A 21,223-nucleotide genomic window follows, 5' to 3' on the forward strand; every position below is an offset into this window, starting at 1 on the left:
GATCATATACCAACCTGCAAGTCACTTTTGAGTGCCTTAGCCAGACACTTAAAAACTCTAGACCAAGTAGACCAAACATGAAGAAGAAAACGGATTCTACTATGAACATGGAACCTCCGAATGGCAACAGAACCATGGTGTGCTTACATTATAAATCCAGTTGTATGCACCAAAGGGCTCATATCATAAGTTAGAAATAGTCTATCACGTACATAACCACTTCTCCCAAGCATCCTCTACTAGTTACATGTGGTGTTTAATATTCCACCATAGGTAAACCTTCCAGAAAACCTCTTACAAGTGAGGCCTCAAACCTGAGCGGGAAGATGTTTCTTGTACCTAAAACCAAATTAAATAACATGCAAAAACTACAATTGGAGCTACAGCACATCCAGCTCCCCTAAAACTCACATTGAAGATCTATTTCCTTTGATGCAAACAATGGCACCAAAGGAGCTTTTATAGCTCATGACCACCACGGTTGCTTGCTTCCAAATTTTCTGCAAAATGCGGAAGAGTAACAGCTCTTCTCACCGCAAGAGGAAGTAATGGAATGGCCAACAAAATAGTGCCTAATATGGCACAAAAAGCAGCCATAAAGGGTAGATTTTCCATTATTGTAGTAAGATGACATGGTGACTGGGGTTCTTGAGTTAGGCAAATTGTTATTGTGCAGCTTCAACAAGAGCAATTCTGGCATGTGTGAAGGCAGCAATCATTGCTCCAAGCTGTAGCTTCTCGTTTGGACCAGACGCTAGTCTGTACCTGCAGAAAAATCCAGTGCCTTATCGTCCAGCTGTACTAGAGAAAAAGGCAAGTAAACCCTACATAAAACTGGTTCAAATTTGGGCCTAGTCCATCTTCATAGCATATAATAAAACACTGATAAGTACTCGTGCATTCACAACAATGTGAAATAGCAGAACAACAAGCATTAAAATATTAGATGTTACTATTTGAGCACGCGCATCATACATAGTAGTAAAATTGCCACTTACTCGATATCAGCTAATGCATTTATTAACTGAACGCGAATTGGAGAGGGCATATTGATGCTAAAAACAAACCTGCAAAAATGTAAATGACCCAAACGTTAAAATGAACAAGAAAGCTAATTTATTTGAAAACATGGCAGAAGCCAAGCCAAAAAGTCACAGGTTTGGACTACTTTGTTGTACTTACGGATGAAGCTCTCTAATGACATCAACAAGGGCCAAACCCTTCTTTGTCTTCAAATCAGAAATCACTGTCTAGGAGTTAAGGACCAAATACATTAGCTCAAGTAACTCAAATAAAAAATGTCATTGATGGGGACAAAACACTTAAAAGTCTCAACTGGGGAAAAGGGGGGGGGGGGGGGGGGGGGGGGGGGGGGGGGGGGGGGGGGGGGGGCGGGCGTATAACGTATGCAAGCGGCCGGACCAAAGTAATCCACAAAAGATGCTGGCGTGGCAAACTGTACAGACAGCCTGCAAAACGCAAAAATTGTACGGATGATCTGCAAATTGCGGAAGCAGCTCTAGGTGCCGGCTTTTGGGTCTGAGTGCTTTAGAGAGCACAGATTTTCACAGCAGTTGCTTTTCGAGGTCAGGCGCCTTTAAATACAAGCCTTAGGGGCTCTCTGCGGCATTCTTGCATTGCGGAAGTAGAGACAGAGCTCCCTGGCAATTGTACCTCCCCTTGGTACTTTTGGCATGTGTTGTGATCATTGTAGAACTTCAGCATTTGGATACAGAATGAGGAGATTCAGATCTTGAAAACGGAATTACGAAACCTAATCAAGGCCGAAGTAAATGTGACAGAATGCGTTATGCAAAAGAAACTCGATGAGGCAGTAGCAAGTTTTGAAGCATGGAGAACAAATATGGAAAAGCACATGGGGGAAAAAGATGCAATAATCGAGGAGCTAAAAGGAGAACTTGCGGCTTGCAAATCTGCAACTAAGGAGAAGGGAGACGACCGACCTTCGGTGCTGAAGGAGCTCGAGGACATGAAGGATCAGATGAAAGCTCTACGGGAAGGAGATGAACAGAAATCGAAAACGGCATCTTCATGGGCGGAACGTCTTTTTAAGACACAAGAAAAGGTTGATGAAGCAAAGAAATGGATTGAGGATGCGAAGAAAGGGAAGGCCCAGATGCCCGAGACCACACCTACCTCCACCATTATTAATATGACCATTGAGGAAGAGCAGAAAAGGAAGAATCGGGCTCTGCATGTGCGGGTCACAGGAGTCAAAGACAAAGAGAATGTACATGAAGAAGTGAAGGAACTGCTACAACGCATGGGCATCACAGAGCCTACTCACACAAGTGCATGGAGAGTGGGCAAGAAAGGAACCGATGAGAAGGGAAACGTAAAGGATAGGGCACTTATTCTCTGCTTCCCGAATATAGAAATAAGGAAAGAATTTCTAAAGAAGAGGCCAACTCTTAAGAGAACCGGTATTTTCTTGGGAGATGACCTTACATTGGCACAAGTGGCACACATGCAAGAGTTGATGCCAGAGATCAGGGAAGCAAGAGAAAAGGGGAAAATCGCCTTTTATAGAGGAGGGAAAGTAGTGGTTCTGGAAAAGCGCTCAGCATGACGGTGTGAGACCTATCGGGCGACACTCCGAATAGCGGCGTGGAATTGTAATGGATCATATGGGCTAGATGTAGGTGCCTTTGAAGACAGCTTTAGGAACAGAGACATAGTTTTCTACTCAGAGACACACCAGATACCGGGACAGCGTATGCCACATGTGAAGGGCTATTTATGGGAAACAGCTGGTCGACCACACAAGAGATCTCTACGGGGTAGCCGGGGTTCAGGAGGAGTAGCATTCTTATTTAAAGAGGAGCTGAAACCACTACTACAGATTATCAGGAAAGATGAGCAAGCAAGGTATATGTGGGTGAGAATAAGAGCCGAGACAGGTAGATTTCTATATATCGCTATATGCTACTTTCCTCCAAGTACATCAGTCTACTCCTCACCTAAAGGACAGTCCCCTTTCTCCATATTGAATAATGACATATGGGAGTTCTCTAGAGATGGAGACATCGTTCTCTTAGGAGACTTTAATGCCAAAACGGCCAACTCTCAAGCAGTATTCTATGATACTTCTGAGGAAATGCTCAGAGAAGTGGATTTATCACAGAGGGGGCTTACTAGAAACTCACAGGATAAAGAGCACACTGAATATGGGAGACATCTCATGGAGATGGCAACTATACATGGTTTGGCCATACTTAATGGTCTAGAGAATTTCCCTTTATCTGGGGGATTCACATGCTTCCCGCACAAGCATGGGGCCAGTACAGTGGATTATGTCATGACTTCACCAAGCTTTATTTCTAGTATCGAGGACTTTAAGATGGGACCCAGACCGGTTGGGATTGCAGTGGATCATGCTCTCTTGACCTTATCAATCTCCTTCCAATACAATGCCTCTCAAGTACAAAACAAGAAGACTGTAACAGACTTGGACACTCCAAGTCAAGAATCAACCGCGACAGCACCAAATAACCACTTCAAAACAATTCACAGATCACAATAGATTTGCACTGGCCCGGCGGAGTTCCGTGCCTAGAGATATTGGCCCCAAAGACTGGCGCCCCTTTCGGTATTTCTTTTTGTATTAATCAATCATCAAAGTACAAGAGAGCGGTTAGGGTTTCACTCTCAGACTCTGTGTCCAAATGCTCTCAGAAGTGAGACCCTCACCACTTATTTAAAGGTTACAAGGGATGCCCAAAGCAGAGCCCCAAAAGCTTTTAAAATCAAAAGCAGTAGTCCTCTCTCTCTTTAGAGAGTCTTTTCTTTTTTTATATAAAAAAAAAGCAAAATTCGCGTCGCTCATCATTTCAAAAAAAAAAAAGCCTCCGCGATTTCCAAAAATTAGGGTTTTTGGCAGAAATTAGGGTTTGCAGGAATTTTAGGGTTTCTGGCAAAAATTAGGGTTTCTGCTATCCGCCACGGCATCACTTTGTGACATACCCCCCTCTTGAAAGCATTGTAATCGACCGCGATTACGCCTGCAAAACCGACAAAAGCCATAAACCGTCTTAGCAGACACTGACTGTTAGTACCTACGTACTAGGAACACACATCTAGCACATGTACAAAATCGACAGTCACATCACACGACATCACAGCACATCACCAGACATCACAGGACATCACATGACATTCAACATTCAGTCGGATCTTAGACCATGATTTATCGGCAATGTAGCTAGCAATCACATCTAGGTCCAATCAGGACCTCATCGATGTCCGATTGACTAACCCCTATTGCAACCATGTCTATTCGAGATCAATCAGACCAAAATGCTGCACTCATTTCGGCTATCAGTTCCTGCACTCACAAGAAGTCAAGAACAAATCGGTATCATTATCAGGAATTCCATTTCATAAAGTCATCCAGCAGAATACTGTCAGCTCTCAGTATCCCTGAAGCTCAAAGAGACATCAGTGACTTTAGTATCAAAATCGAGGCATCTGTTGACAAAGGAGCGGAGTGACTCCCCTCTTGTGCATCCCACTGCACCAGATCTCCGGCCAAGCTGAATTCTGGGTTCTGTTTGGAGTAGACTATGCGAAACCAAAACATCGAGGTAAAGTTTCACAATCCGAGGAGTATCTGCTAGGTCCTCCTCCTCCATCCACTTCGCATCAAATGTAGGAAAGTTCTTGAACTAAACCAAGAACCGCCTTCGGACTTTACCTTTCTTCGTATCGTTACGTGCCAAAATCTATTCAGGAACAAGGATCTCCTCGTTTTCTTCCACTTCGGGTTGCTCATCAGGCTCCCCATCATCAGGCACATCACCCTTAACAGGTTTCAAGAGACTCACATGCAATGCATTGTGAATCCTCCAAGTATCTGGCAGTTTCAATCGAAAGGAGACATCATTTATCTTGTTAGTGATCTGGAAAGGTCCGTAGTATCGCATACTAAGCTTTGGAAAAAGCCTCTCCTTTCCCTTTTTCTTTCGTAGGCGTGCCTTCTCAAAAGTAAGAGCACCCAATCATCCTCCTTCAATTTCAAGTCGCGACGATGGCGATCCGCTGCCTTTTTTTGTCGTTCTTGAGACTCTTGCAAAGTCTCGCGAACCTTGGCAAAAGCCGTATCCAAATCTCGCGAATATTCATCCGCTTCAAATATCTAATCTTTCGTGCTCAGGAAGGATGGAACCTTCGCAGCACTTTCAACAATCTCACATGGCGTCTTCCCCGTCGAAGAGTGTATCGTGTTATTGTAGGCAAATTCCACCAAAGGTAAGTTCTTTTCCCATTGAGTCTTTTGATCCGAGATACAAGACTTCAATAAATATAAAATCACTGAATTGGCAATCTCAAATTGCCCGTCAGTCTGCAAGTGGAACGATGACCAGAACTGCAACTGCGTGCCAATGTTCTCCCAAATTGCCTTCCAAAACAAACTCATAAATCTAGGGTCTCTGTCGGAGACAATCATCTCAGACGTGCCATGTATCGAAAAATCATTGTGATCATTCTGTGTTCTCGGGAGATCAAAAATGAAATCCATTTCAATACTTTTCCAGGGGCGGGTGGTATGGGTAAAGGCTTTAACAATCCCTATGCCTTATGCCTGTCAAAATTGACCTTCTGGCATACTGCGCACAACTCTTCCACGTCCTTTTTGAGTCACGGCCAAAAGAAGTATCTCTCTATCCCTTTCATGGTGGTAGCAATGCCGCGGTGACCCGTAAAAGGTGGACAATGGTATTCAGTCATAACCTTTTCCCTCAACGGCTGTGTAACGCACAACATAGTCTTTTTCATCAAGTAGCCTTCCCGAAGGGAGTATCCAGCTACTGTCTCCCCATCCCATATCCGTGTGAAAAATATCTGCAAAATCTGTATCTGTGGCATACCGATCGACCATATCCTCGAAGCTCCTATGATGTATCGCGGAAATAGCCAAAACCAACGGTTTCCAAGACAAAGCATCTGCCACCACATTCTTCTGTCCCTGCACATGGACAATCTGGAAATGGAACTGTGACAAGATGTTCGCCCACCGCATCTGCTTTTCCGAAAGCTGCTTCTGTGACAAGAAGTAGCGCAAACTCTGATGGTCTGTAAAGACAGTAAAATCCGCTCCGAGTAGGTAATGCCGCCACTGAGTAAGAGCATGGATAACCGTCAAAAGCTCTCTCTCATAGATCTGTGCTGTCATCTCCGGCCTAGAGAACAAACGGCTCTCGTAAGCTATGACATGACCTTCTTGCATCAAGACCGCACCCAGACTACGACCACAAGCATCACAATATACTTCAAATGACTTCTGCAAGTCCGGCAAAGTCAAAATAGGTCCCGTAGTCAATTTCTCTTTCAATGTCCAAAAGGCAGTCACCTCTGTGGGTCCCCACGAAAAAGGTACTCCTTTCTGTGTCAAGGTATGCGAAGGGGAAGCAACCTCTGCAAACTTTCGTATGAACCGCCTGTAGTACGAACACAGTCCCAAGAAGCTTCTAACTTCATGGACATTCCTCAAATCGGGCCAATCACGGATAGTCTCTATCTTGGCCGGGTCCATTTGCACTCCTGCGTGCTGACACAATGTGTCCCAAAAAATGTATCTCTGGTAGGAAAAATTCACTTTTCTTTGCATTAATCACTAACGTGTGATCTCGTAATGCCTGAAAGATTTGAAGCAGATGATCTCTATGTTCTGCCTCATTCTTGGAGAAAACAATGATGTCGGCAAAGAAAGTGCCAACAAATAGCCTGTACTCTCGAAAAATCCTGTCCATCATCCGGCTAAATGTCGCAGGAGCATTGGTTAAGCCAAAAGGCTTACCAAAAACTCAAATAACCCAAAAGTCGTCCGAAAAGCTGTCTTGTAGACGTCTCCCGGCACTATCCTGATCTGATGATATCCACTCTTCGAATCAATCCTGCTAAAGCACGAGGATCCTTGTAACCTGTCGAGTATATCATCGATCCTAGGAATCGGAAATCTGTTCTTGATGGTGATTTCGTTGAGAGTGCTATAATCGATGCACATTCTCCAAGATCCGTCTTTCTTCAAAACCAACAACACTGGAGAGCAATACGGTGAAGTACTAGGCTGGACAAGACCCTTTTCCAAGAGGTCTTTCACTTGGTTCATAATCTTTTCATTCTGTACTCGGCTCACACGGTAAGGTGGCCGATTCGGTGGCGTGCTTCCAGGTATCAGATCAATGGTTTGATCTTCAGGCCCTCTGAAAAGCAATCGACATGTGTGGAGAAAAATCTTGGCGTTCTTTTGATCAGGTCAAAACATATTCAACCTTTATCCAACGTTCAGTTCTCTCCCAAAGAATGAGTAAGAAACTGAAGTTCATCAAGTACAATCTCTAAGCCCTTCATTTATCAAAGTCGCTTTCTCGGCCCGGTAGTCAACCATGGCGTAGTTCTTGTGGTACCAAGGGATCCTGAGTAGAACGTCACTCGCGTGCCCTGAACACCCTTGTCATTGCAAACAAAGTTTGCCAATGGTCGGTGTAATGGCAACATCCCATCCGGGTGCCAGTCGAACTACCTCTGCATATTGGCGTCAGTCTGTCGAGCGTAATTCCAAATCGAGCCGCCAATTCCAAGTGAAAAGAAGTTGGCCTTTGCTTCTTCAAAAGAGCTTCCTGATCCTTCACTTTGCCCCAAAAGCGGCAAAGTTTGTACTTTCACTCATTAGATTCGGTACACGTCCCACGCCATGTGATACCAGTTCTGCTTTTCTATCTGCCTTTTCTGCCACATTCCTCAGCTGCTCTCGAACGCTCGGGCCTGTCGTCGTCTTTATCATTCTGTTCTTTCTGTGCCTTTTTAGGGCACTTCGCGGAGATATGTCCCTGTTCCCCGCATCCAAAGCACTTCCCCTCTCTAATGAAGCGAGCTCTCTCCTCAAGAGTAAGGTTGGGTCGTGCATCATTTTTCTCTTGGTTGCTCTTTTTCTTTCTACTTTCATTCCCAGAAGTCTGTTTAGCTCGTTGTGTCATGGCCTCATCTGTGGGGTAGGTCAGACTGCCAGAGTGAATGGCAAAGCCCCGCTTCGCATGACTCATCAACTCCTGAATAGAAGTTGACTTCTGTTCCAAGCAGTGATCTCAGATCTCTGTAGGTAGACCCAAGGTAAACCGCTCAATCTGTTCTCTGAACGAGATCTTCTTGAATGAAGAGGCGGGTAGAAAAGAGCTCAAGAATCTTTCACAATAAGCATTGATTGTATCTTTCTTGGTCATCCGAAGATGGTTCCAAGCAGCTCGTATATCTCTTTCATATTCTTGCGTCAACCAAGAAGAAATAAAAAGCTTCTTAAATTTCAGCCATTTAACCGGCGCAGTCTTGTTTAAAAAAGCGTGGACTACCAAGTACGAGCATTCCCCTTAAGGTAAGAGGTAGCTCTCCGAATCTTAGAGTGCTCTGAATAGCGTCCTCCCACGAAAGCGATGTCAAACTGCTGTATAAAAGACAAAGCCTTCGAAGCATCTGAGTATCCTGAAAAGTATCAAACTTGATCGAGTGGCCACCTTCCTTAAACTCTCAGACTTCTTGCTTTTATCTTCAAGAAAGTCATACTGGTTGGCTTTGTAAAAATTCTTCTTGTTCGCATAAAACTTTCCGTCATCGGAATCTGAGCTGTCTGTAGACGAGTCCTCACTAGAACTGTCAGTCTCTGGGCGAGATGTAGCCTTCTTTGCCTTTTTCTTGCCCTTTCCAAAGCTTTGTGTCTTGCTTCGCTTTTTGCTTTTTCTGTCTTCTTCGCTCTAATCCGAGGAGCTAGAAGAACTGTCAGACGAAGAAGAAGAAGAACTGGGTACTCCTTCAAATCGAACACGCTTCTTCCGTTTCTTTGCCTTGTCAAATGTCAACCGACGACCCAAATATCCCGGGAAGTCAGTGCCTTTCTTCTGCTTTTTGCCGTGCTTTTTGTCCTTCTTTTGCACGTCGAAAAGTTGAGCAATCCGTGCATCAACCACGGTCTCTAGTTCCTTCTCCGTATATTTCTTGGAGGCAGAAGGTTTCTTGAGAGCGGGTTTCGGGAGTGGTGTTGTGGTTCTTGGCCACTCCATCTGTACCTTCCAAAGAGGCATATATTTTGCCATCTTCGGGTCCTTGGCAAAATTGAGCATCATCTTTGTTGCATCGCCAATCAATTGACGACGCTCCATCTCTCTTTGCTCCGCCTGAGTAGGCCAAGGCGGGCCATACTCTCTGTCTGAATCTTCGTTGTGATCCCAGCCCGCATCTCCAAATGCAGAGGGAGTCGACTGATCATTGCCTAAAGCCATAGGTGCCGCGGAAAAAAAATTCGGGGATCGGATTTCCGTAGAAGAGAAATCGGCCGTGCTCTGATACCATTGTAACAGACTTGGACACTCCAAGTCAAGAATCAACCGCGACAGCACCAAATAACCACTTCAAAACAATTCACAGATCACAATAGATTTGCACTAGCCCGGCGGAGTTCCGTGCCTAGAGATATTGGCCCCAAAGACTGGCGCCCCTTTCGGTATTTCTTTTTGTATTAATCAATCATCAAAGTACAAGAGAGCGGTTAGGGTTTCACTCTCAGACTCTGCGTCCAGATGCTCTCAGAAGTGAGACCCTCACCACTTATTTAAAGGTTACAAGGGATGCCCAAAAGCAGAGCCCCAAAAGCTTTTAAAATCAAAAGCAGTAGTCCTCTCTCTCTCTTTAGAGAGTCTTTTCTTTTTTTATATAAAAAAAAGCAAAATTCGCGTCGCTCATCATTTCAATATATATATATATATATATATATATATATAACCTCCATGATTTTTGGAAATTAGGGTTTTTGGCAGAAATTAGGGTTTGCAGGAATTTTAGGGTTTCTGGCAGAAATTAGGGTTTCTGCTGTCCGCCGCGTCATCACTTTGTGACAAAGACACACACAAGATATACTTTGACGCAAGAGACTGATTCGGTCTATGTGGAAAAGATCTATAATAGGATGTGGGCAGCCGAGCCAGTATATACTGTAGAGGAGATTACTTCTCAGTTAACAGAGATACTACATGGAGCAGCACAAGAGGCATACCCACATACTCAACCTGATCAGAAGAGAGGATCTGGGAACATGGCTCAAAACAGTTGGTATGACGAGGAATGCAGAGAGACGAGAACCCAGGTCCAGAAAGAGCTTACACTTGGGATCATCACATATAAGCAGTTTCGGATTGCTCTTCGGCGTATAGTACGTCGCAAGAAAAGGGCATTTTTAGCCAAACTGGAGAAGGATTTATATCAGCTCTTCTTGAGTCAAGACTCACATGAGGCCTGGCGCTTATTTCACGAGCACTCACCGCCTCCGACGATTACTTCTCCTGAGATTTGGGGTCAATATGTAACATCATTATATATGGTATCTAGACAGCCTCCATTACCAGATCCGCTAGAGCCATGCCCTGCTACTAGTACTTTCTTTACTACGGAAATGGTGAAAAAAGCCATTGATAAGATGAAGACAAGAAGAGCATATGATCATGATGGTTTAGTAGCAGAACATCTGATCCATGCCAGGGATCTACTTTCAGAAGTCCTTGCTCGTCTGTTTAATCGGGCCATGTGTGAAGGATTACCTGAATCTTGGAAATTATTTACTATCGTACCTATTTTCAAGTCAGGGGATCCTATGATACCTGGGAACTACCGTACCATTATGGTAGGTCACACATCGACCCGACTGTACGCATCCATTCTTGAACAAAAATTGAGTAGATGGGCAGAGAATGAGGGCATAAGGGCAACAGGACAAGCTGGATTCAAGAGGGGTTATTCCACTTTAGATCATATTCTTACGCTCAGAGCCATTATTGAGGAAGGAAGAGCAAGCGGGAGAAGGATGTATTGTTGCTTTGTGGATTTTCGGAAAGCTTTTGATACAGTACCAAGGGCCAGATTGATGCGCAGGATGCAAGAGTTAGGGGTTCCCAAAGAGATTATTTGGGGGATCATGGCCTTATACGGGTCAGTAACTGGTTATGTACGTACTCCAGAAGGGATTCCAGCATTGTTCATTCCACCGTTGGAGTAAAGCAAGGATGCCCACTGTCCCCTACTTTATTTGGTATGTACATAGATGAGGTATCAGATTACATTGATCGAGAGGGTGACAGAGGTGCTCAACTTGCAGGGTCATGGATCCCTTTGTTGTTATACGCAGATGATATTGTATTGATAGCAGAATCACCAGATGGAATGCAGAGGCAGCTAGATGCATTACATAAATTCGCAGAGGACAGTGGACTGTCAGTAAACTTGGGTAAAACCAAAGTTATGGTGTTTAACACCACACCGCAGTGGGTTAGGAGATCGGCACCTACATTTGCATATGGCCACGATACAATAGAGTACACAGAGGCATACACATACCTTGGTGTGGTATTTGCAGGACCGAAGTTTACTCTTAAGAAAGCAGCGGATGCTAGATTGTCCAGAGCCTCTGCGACCTTGGGAGGGTTGGAGAGGATGTGTTCACAAGTGCAGTTTCAAGAATCACGAACAAAACTTTGGGTCTTTGATACTGTGGTGGCTTCGGCTATGCTTTACGGGGTCCAGATTTGGGGACCATCTGTGGATCGGGATAATTGGAAGTCAATGGAGAGACGTTTGGTATCTATGATTTCCCGAATGATTAGAGCCAAGGCCTCCGTACCACACGCGATTACCCGAGCGGAACTAGCTGGCCCTCCGATAGAAATTGAAGCTCTTACCACATCAGTGTCCTTTATACATGGTTTGTGGGATACAAATAATTGCCGATATACTAGACTGGCCCTCGAATCCTCTCGACAATTAGCAATGAAAGGGGATACATCATGCTGGTATGCGCAACTCTCCTCGTGGTTTCAAAGACACAGGTTCAGTATGGAAAGATTAATAAAATCATCCGTCAGGATCTTATACAGTTGGATACTAAGAGGACATGGGTAGACCCTACAAAAGAATTGGGCACGAAGATGGCCGACTACAAAGAAAACTTCCTACAGCTATCTGAAGATGGATTTGTGATTCGCTCAAGCTACATGGATACCCACCTGTCTCATGGTTTGAGATGTGCTATTGGTCAGATTTGTACATCCTCACACCAGTTGGAAATTGAATTTGGCAGATTTAGGGGAATCCCACCTGAGAGCAGAATTTGCACGTTATGCGGAATGGAGCCAGAGACAGAATTACACTACATATGCCATTGCACTGTATACTATGAGATACGTGAGCGTTTCCATTGCCTATTTAAAGAAGGCTTTGGACCTCTAGATAGAGTCATGCAATACCAAGATCAAAGATGCTTAGGCTTGTACCTACTGGAACTACATCGGCACAGGGATAATCTAATGAGAAGACAAAAAGCACTACAGCCTCAGAGGCAGATCACAGATTTCTTCGGATTGAGAGAAGCAGGAGTGGAAGGAGAAGTAAGAGGCCAGCAGCTAGCACAAAGGAGTACCCACATCCATACCAAAGGCACCCTCATTGACAGGGCGATTGAGCTTAGGAAATCGAGACGACCATGACCGAGATGCAGAAGCACACTTCACCGGAGGAGACTACAACAAAGGATTAGAAGCATTAGATTTTTAATCCCCAACCCTTTGGCCCCTCGACCCATCTTCTGGGTTCAATTTCTCTCATCCTCTCGGCTAGTTCTTTCTAGTTGGACACGCCACGTCATCACTTTATGGCATTCCCCGCTCATGAAAGACTTGTAATCACCCTTGATTACACCTGCAAAACAGCCAAACGACAAAAGACTTTCTTCGATAGACACTGACTCTATGTATTCTTCCACAAATCCAACAGTTCTACAAAGACATTAGTCATTGATCAATCACATTTCTGTCAAGGGTCTCAGATACAAATCATGATCATTGTAACCATTTAGCAATCACATCACACCGTGCTGATCTTTTCACAAATGTCTTGATCTACTAAATCTTGTTACTATCATATTCATGTCCCTTTCTTTTCACATTTCAAGCAAACCATGCTCATAACCATCCCCACAGACAGTACGTTCATTGAGCATGCAATTCACAAAATCACACACTTAACACTGAACACCGTGTTTCAATCATTTAATCTGGCCATCTCATCCCGTCCAAAACTCTTGATTCACCTAGATCACTGTGCAACCATTTCATCCTTCCAGAACTCTTGACGCACTCACAACCGTATCGGTCATCTCATCCACATAGAAACCTTGATACACTAGAATCTCATTCACTTAGCCATCACATCAAAATCCCATTGATCTCTAACAAATGTCTAGATGCACTAAGTTCAAATCATTTATCAAATAAAATGCTGCAGACATTTCATCTTTCTCTACATGTCTCTAACGATACACACATAAATGATCACATGTCTTCAATTCAATCAAGGACATTTCCAATCCAATGTACATATGTTCATAAAGTCATTCTGCAAAATATTGTCAGCCTATCAGTATCTGGCAGAAATTGATGATGTGGCATGCCTAACGGACCAAAAGAACACTGATAAGTTGTCCCAACTTATGGGCACCTCCCGACACGGCCCTAGGGACACTAGCAATATTAAAAGAGGCTAGCGAGCTGACTGTACGAAAATCAGCAGATCGCGCTGGGTGTGCTGACGTGGCGAACCGTACGGAAATCTATAAATCACGCTGGCTGAGCTAACGTGGCACCTATACGAAATTCCGCAAAACGCGTTGGCAGCTTTTGGAGCCAAGTGCTTTTGAGTTGAAGGCTTTTCATGTAATTGCTTTTCCATGGCCAACGGCCTTTAAATAAGACCCCTTGGCCTCTCTGTAGCTCACTTGTGCTGATGAGCCTATGAGTAGAGAGGACCTATGGGCAATTGTACTTTGCTGAAGCATTAATACAAAAAGAAATACCGAAAGGGGCACTAGTCTTTGGGGCCAATCTCTCCGGGCACGGAACTACGCAGGGCCGTGTTGACTCAATTGAACCATGAATTAAGTGTGAAGTATTTTAAAGTGATTCTCTCTCGTGTGTCGTGCCAGATTTTAGACTTGGGGTGCCCAAGTCTATTACAGTGGTATTAGAGCTCAGCTGATTTCCCTTCTACGGAGAAATCCAATCCCTTTATCCGCGACACACATGGATTCTAGCAAGAATCAGATTAATCCTCCTGACACTTCTGGAATGGAAGGCAGCACGGGGAATTCGAATGGATCAACAGATCAACAATACGAGCCACCTCGGCCTACGGAGTATCAACTAATGGAGATGCAACGTCAACAACAGGTTGATGATTACGCAAAGCAGATGCTCCAGTTTACGAAGGATCCACAATATGCCAAATTTTTTACCCGACACCCGATTGACGAAGTGCATACTCATTGGCAGAAAGCCATTGATACACCAACAAAGTCAGCCCTCAAGAAACCTCCTATCCCAAGGATGTTTACTGAAGATGAACTTGATGATGTTGTCGAAAGACGAGTCAACCAACTTTTGGGGACAAGAAGACAATCGAAGAAACGCAACAAGGGGACTGACTACCCTGGTTATTTGGGCCATCAATCTGCTTTTGCAAGTGCAAGAAAACAAAAGAAACATGTATGCTTCGAAGGATTTTCCAATTCATCCTCGTCTTCTTTTGACAGTACGGATAGCTCTTCCTCTTTCGATTCGAGTGATGAGAACAGAAAGGGCAAGAAACGAAGAAAGAACCAGAGATTTGGAAAGAACAAGAAGGCAAAGAAGAGCAGACCATACCGCAAATCTCGACACTTTTCTGACAGATTTTGACAAGGATTCATCCGCCTCTGAGAGTTCGGAGTCCGATGACCACATGTTTTATTCAAAGAAGAAGCACTTTTACAGAGCCAACCAATATGATTTTCTCGAGGACAAGGACAAAAAGACCAAGGAATTCAAGGAGGGTGGACATGCAGTAGAGTTTGAAACCTTTTCACGGTTTCAAGATGCTCCCAAGGCTTTAGCCATTATTCAACAGTTTGACACAGCATTCTCTGGAGGTCGCTACTAAGAGCACTCCACAATCAGGAGGGCAGCATCATTTTTGAAAGGAAGTGCACAAACGTGGTGATCCGCTCTTCTCTTAAGGAAAGAAGCCTTGACAAAGTGGTTAAAGTTCAAAGGGCTCTTTATTTCCTCTTGGATGACTCAAGAGTACGAACGAGATCATAGATGTGATAACCGGTTAGAACCATCTTCGGATGACCGAGGCAGACACTTTGGATGCTTATTATGAGAGATTTTGGGATGCTTTTCTACCTACCTCTTCTTTTAAGAAGGTCACTTTCAAGCAGCAAATCGAGCGATTTTGTTGTTTACTTCCCAAAGAGATCCGAGAATACTGCCTTCAACAGAAGTCCGAGTCCATACAACAACTTATGGGGCATACTAAGCAAGGATTTGCTATGCATTCGGATAACCTGACTTACCCCACTGATCAAGTTTTGACACCAAGTGTCACAAATGGGAGCGCATACGAATAATCAACAAGGTGAACATAACTAATCTTTCAACTAAATAGAGTTGAGAGAGAAGTTCGACACAGTATTTGGGACCAGAAGATAGGCTCATCCCCCCCCCTCCCTCCCCCCCCCCCCCCCGAAAGAGAATCCTTTATTAGGGAGAATCTTTTTACAAGCACAAGAACCGGAGAAAACCCCTCCGTTCTAATTCTCTGATTCAATGGTCGTTCCTTCCCGTAAGGGAAATCCGAGAGGTGAGCTCTCAATCCTTTTTCCATCTGTACTCGGAGTCGAGACTCCGCAGACAATTTCCGAATTCCATTCCCGGATTCTCAAGCGTAGACCGAAGCCTTCCCGCTTCTCCTTCGCAATGAAGAACCTGCAAACACACACGACAACAATTCGTATGGCGAATCCACAATAGATACCTGTCGCTCTTGCGTGGGAAAAGCGACTTCCGTACTTCTTAGTATTGCGGTCTCTTGTGTCTTCTGGCGACAGAGTCTTCTCTTGCTGGTGCTGGCAACTCCTCCTCTAAGTGAAGGCATGTGGTGCTTTTATAGCTCCTTGGCCATAGCTGGAATAGTTGAGCAGAGACTCGCCGCGTAGAGATTGGGGTGGATTTTTATTTTTTATTTTTTTGTTCTACCTGAAATAGGGAGAGAGAATTGGCTGGCTGGTTTTGATGCTTTATTTTCTAAGTGGCTGCCCACTTATTAAGTGGGCAGCCGGCATATTTTAAAATTGGTATGAACCTGCCTAAAAACTCAATAAAACCTTATAAGCTAAAAACAATGCTTTTCACAACACTTCCCAGGCGTCCCTGGATGCAACCATATGCACAAATGCAATGTAGACATAGATTCCTCGCGAGAAAGTGTCTGCTCTTCCCGGAAAACTTGTTAAAATATTCCACTTTTTTAAAAAAGCTTCTCAAAACCCATCTTTATTCTTGTGCTTGCATCTTTATGCGTATTCTTCTTTCTAGTTCGGATTTCCTACCACACCAACGAGATATTCCCTTTCTGATACTCCTGTCACCCCATCACGTGACGCATCAGGAATACTCGTTTCCCGGTCTCTCCTACCGAACCAACGGTAAAACCCCTTCGCGATGCTTAATGTCGCCCATCATATGACACATCAGAGTTTTCCGTTCATGATGGCTTTTAATAATTCCAATAGATCTACAGTTCCTAACCTTACGGTTCAAGTGCACATCTTTAAATATCCTAATTTCAATAAAAAGAAATTACTCAAGAAAATAAGAAAATAACAAAATTGTCCATTTAGCAACACCAAGGACTGGACAGAACTCGACAAATGATAACTAAAGAAGAAGGAAGCTTCAAAAAAACAAGGATGCACGACCCCAATTGACCGAGGAACAAAAATCAAAATACCTCAAGGAGGGGAAGTGCTTTGATTGTGGAGAACAAGGACACATCTTTGCAAGGTGCCCCAAAAAGGAACATCAAGGACAATCAGAAGACAAGCCAGAGAGTTCCAGAGCAGCTGAAGAACGTGGCAGAAAAGGAAAGATGAAAGCAAGACTGATACCAGATTGTATGGGGACCGACCTCGATCAAATGGATGAAAGCACAAAACTTTGCCGCGAATGGGGCAAGGTGTGAGATCACAAAGCCCTCATCTTCTTTGACGGAGGAGCCAAGGCCAACTTTATTTCACCTGAATTGGCGGCTCGAGTCTCGACTTAGAATTACACCAGACAAAATGGGGCAACAGGCAGAGGCAGTTCTAGCGGCACCCAGACGTCCTCCTAGGAATCCCTTGGTACCACAAGAACAACGCTGTGGTTGATTATTGGGCTAAGAAAGCTACCTTGGTCCTTGATGAATGAGAAGGGCAGGAAAATTGTGCTTGATGTGAAATTGAAGAGCGAGTCAATCCCACTTGTATCGGCTTCGGCAATTTCCAAATTAACGAAATCCAATCTTTTCGTTTACTTCATAATCCGTTACGGATACTCACTTCTAAAATGAAACGGGGTTTTGAAACAGAAAGTTGGAATGGGAACGGGAGCAGAAGCCTAAAATGGCCAATCCTTGTAACTATGCTATGAGGGTCTATAAATGTCGCAAACCTTCCCTCAATTGGGCGGTTAGTGCCAATGCTCTTTCAAACAACCAATGTGTCTTGAAACCAGTCCACTACAGCTGCAAGGCTTACTTTCTCCTTGGAGAAAAATCAAAGGGTGGCCTTATGCAGGGACAATCGAGGGCCCTTTTCGCCACCATCTGTATCTGATACTGAAAGAATGGAGCAAACAGAGTAAGAGATGACCCGCCAGGGACAGGAAAGCCTGTAAATTTATCCTATAGGGCCACCGAACACAAGCTTGGAGAGAACATGAGAGCACGAGATGTCTAAAAGTGAGGGATGAGAGTGAAGGTAGTATCTGTGCACACGAGAGTGTGTAAGCACGAAGATCCAACTAAAGAAGAGAGCGAGAGCATATGTGTACTTGTATACTCGTCTAATAGCAATTAAAATATATCTTCAAAAAAAGTTGCTGCAAAAACTACTTACCATCAAAAAAATAATAACCTTGCACCACAATTTAGGATACAACTAGAAGCTTTGCCAAATGACTCGTTCAAAAGCCAATATGCCATTTGCTCAATATCTTTGGGCATAGGACTTCCTGTGCAAAGGTAAACCACATCCTCCGTAATGGATGGGCATGCCATGTGAGTCGACTGCATACCAAAGGGTAAGTAAGATTTTCAGCTCATACCAGACAGTCTGATAGCTCAAAAGTTATTCACGCATTTTATCCAGATACCTGTAATATATTGAGACCCCGTCTCATGTCACCATTACTCAGCCTTACTATTGCAGCAAGCCCACTATCTGTCACATCTAACCTGAAATAGTGTCCAAGTGGTGGAAATTTTACAGGCAAAAAACGTGAAGAAAATTCACTAAAAATGCCATTATCTAGAGATATACCCCTCTTCTTTGATTATGTGATGTAGCCGTTCGGTCACACTCTCTGCACTGAGAGGAGCAAATCTGAACCTCGTACATCGAGATTGCAAAGCTGGTATAATCTTGCTGACATAGTTGCAGATAAGGCAAAATCGAGTGTTTTTGGTGTATTTTTCAATGACTGAAGAAATAAAAGCCCAAGAGGCACTTTTCATGATTATTGGAAAAATAAAATTAAATTTGAGGCAACATAGCAAGTTTATATACCTACCTCTGCGCAACGAAAACTGTGCATCTTTAGTCATAGCATCTGCTTCATCCAGTATCACCAGTTTTACACTGGCTCTAGCCCTGCATTTAACAGATTTTCTATATAATTTTCGGAACACTTTGACAGGAAATTTTCAAGAGAGAAACACTTTAACAGGAAATATTATCCACTTTGCACATGGAAGTAGACGACCAGGTTGTCTAACATGAGTACTACACATGGTTTAAATAATTAAATACAGTGGAGATGAGGCAAAGTCTAATCATCGTTAAGCGCTGGTCTGGTACTCCTAGAAAAGCTTCACTTAAAATTGAGAAACAAAGGCCAAAGTCCTTAGTATGCATGTAGTCGATCCTAGATTCTGTTTGCATTAATATTAGGCAGATTTTTTTGAAGTGAAATTGGATTGAATGAGGAAAAGCTCTCAAATGCGTTAAGTTTCCAATCGACTGGACATGGTCTGGTTTTGAAATATGTAGTAAAGTGAATTACCAAAAGACAATAGACCAGCAGCAAACTTCCAACACGCTACTTAACCAGCTCCAGATAGGCACTTAGGACCCTTCCCACTTCCCAGAATTTAACAATCATAAAGAAAAGCTTAGCTGATCAACCTCACATTTCAAGACAGAGCCCATTCCCCCCAGCTAGCACAATAACCTCTAGAGCTCCGAAAGTAAAGAGAGACACTGCCTCTATAAACAACAAAAGAAACAATGAGTAAGGATATACCCAAAAGAAATGCTTTGGGTACTTGCAAAATCCTGTATTTGCTGTCTAACAACATCAATGCCACGATCATCTGAGGCATTAAGCTCTAAAATCATGTTCTGAAACTGAATCCCATATAGTTTGCGAGCAACAGCTAGTATGGTTGATGTCTTCCCTGTCCCAGGTGGTCCATATAGAAGTAAATGAGGCAGTCTATTTTCACCTGTGAGCCTGTCAACTACACACAAGAAACAAAATCAGAACTCTGTCTACGATCCAAAGGTTGACACAAAAGGTGTGTGAATAACTGAGAAAATGGTCACATATAAATTAGCCAGACACCAAGACGGAAGGTAGCTTGGACTAAAATCCGATCTCGAGGAGCTTTATCTAGGTGGTGGAAAATGGGAGCTACAGTGCAACATTGCAAGTCATCATTAGCAGCTATGTGCTTAAGAGAGCGGCATCTCAAAGTACATAAGTCTGATAGGCTCCAAATCATCGTCCAGCTATACTCCTTGAAATATAACTCTTAACTATTTTTGTCGTCATATGCATCAAAATGCTCACATGTTCTCCAAACAGAAAAATGTTGTTCTAATTTGCGGATGGGAATTTTTTAAGTACCTCAGATTCAATGGTGACATCAGATTTGTGAGGCCTGACACAGCTGATAAGGTTGCTGATGTTTAGCCCCTACAAACAGAGTAGCTCAACTCAAAAAACTAGCTTGCACTTGAAGCCCCCCTAAAATTACTGCCTTGATTTCTTGTATCAAAGGATATATTCTGTAAGGATGCATACGGACCACAAAGCACTGAATGAAATTACAGTTATAAACACCCCATCCATTCACCTAATCTATCTCTAGGAGTGCTCAAGCGAGCTGATCACCTAGAGAAAGTACGTAAGTACAGGGCTCCGAAAATCCAGAATGTGGAAACTAAATGTACATCGAGGTGCCATATATGAGAAGTGTAAAATGAACCACTGGGGGGTTGTGGCCCTCATCAAGGCTGAAAAAGACTGAAGTGCAAGATCACCATATGAGATATGAGTGTCTATACTCCTCCGCTGCCCTGGAGGAGCATGCCGATGTATCCAACTGGCAGTGCAGAGTATGCACAAGCTCTAACCAAATGTCTACCAAAGTATTCGCCATAATCAAAGGCTCGTCACTGAAGAAATGTGAACAATATGCAAATTGGTGAATAGCACCACTCATGCCCTGCATCTAGTCTCAAGAACGTAGAAGTCTGCTCCCAAGTCCACAGAACATCTCTCTCTCTCTCTCTCTCTCTCTCTCTCTCTCTCTCAGGAAGAGAGGACGCACTGGTGTCAATGATGTCCTTGTGGGCTGCCACATCTGAAAGGGAGGTGGGCCGGTATTTTTCGACCCATGGTACGCTTCTGTTAGGGACGGTCAACTTGGCCTTGCCCTTCTGCGCCGCTGTTAGCTTCGACGTGACCGTGATCGGCGCGTCCAACTCCATAGCCTCCATACTGACCAGCGCGGGAACGCCTCAAAGCATGGCACTTAAATTACTAACATTCCTTATTTTGTATTAACGCATTAACGCAGTAGTTTGCCTTGATGGCTTTGATGTGCAGATGATGTGAAATGAAAACAAGTAGTAGGTGGTACCTTTTAACTTATGTCATGGCTTGTTTGGAGGCTTTGCAATGTTTCTGTTAGAGTTTTACGATCTCACCTAATGATTGGAATTTGGAGTTAGTCAATGTGTAAAGGCGAAGAATTTGCAGACAATTTTGTTAGATGCAAAAATGCGCTACGGCCAAAGAAACATCGACTC

General features: G+C 43.7%; 1 protein-coding gene across 1 annotated transcript; it reads right to left on the minus strand.

Moving 5' to 3' along the window:
- Positions 1-78: 78 nt before the first annotated feature.
- On the minus strand, positions 79-20,976 carry RFC3 (replication factor C subunit 3). The gene is made up of 9 exons (XM_086523194.1): positions 20,743-20,976; positions 19,431-19,647; positions 18,699-18,778; positions 18,449-18,608; positions 18,282-18,363; positions 18,066-18,195; positions 1,183-1,246; positions 999-1,067; positions 79-765 (listed from the first exon to the last, which is right to left on the minus strand). Exons 1-9 carry the CDS (start codon positions 20,909-20,911, stop codon positions 666-668), a joined length of 1,071 nt encoding a protein of 356 aa, XP_086379320.1. The 5' UTR covers positions 20,912-20,976; the 3' UTR covers positions 79-665.
- Between the last annotated feature and the right edge of the window lie 247 nt (positions 20,977-21,223).

Source organism: Adiantum capillus-veneris, chromosome 11 (genome assembly GCF_014529385.1).
Source record: "Adiantum capillus-veneris isolate H3 chromosome 11, ASM1452938v2, whole genome shotgun sequence".
Taxonomy (NCBI): Eukaryota; Viridiplantae; Streptophyta; class Polypodiopsida; order Polypodiales; family Pteridaceae; genus Adiantum; species Adiantum capillus-veneris.

Bases quoted from the DNA above. Each gene is read 5' to 3' on its own strand.
- RFC3 (XM_086523194.1), bottom strand. From the start codon at position 20,911: ATGGAGGCTATGGAGTTGGACGCGCCGATCACGGTCACGTCGAAGCTA. The intron at 18,364-18,448 runs GTATATCTCTAG...ACACTATTTCAG, and splicing joins CACATAATCAAAGAAGAGGG to GTTAGATGTGACAGATAGTG. The intron at 18,196-18,281 runs GTATCTGGATAA...TTTGGTATGCAG, and splicing joins GGGGTCTCAATATATTACAG to TCGACTCACATGGCATGCCC.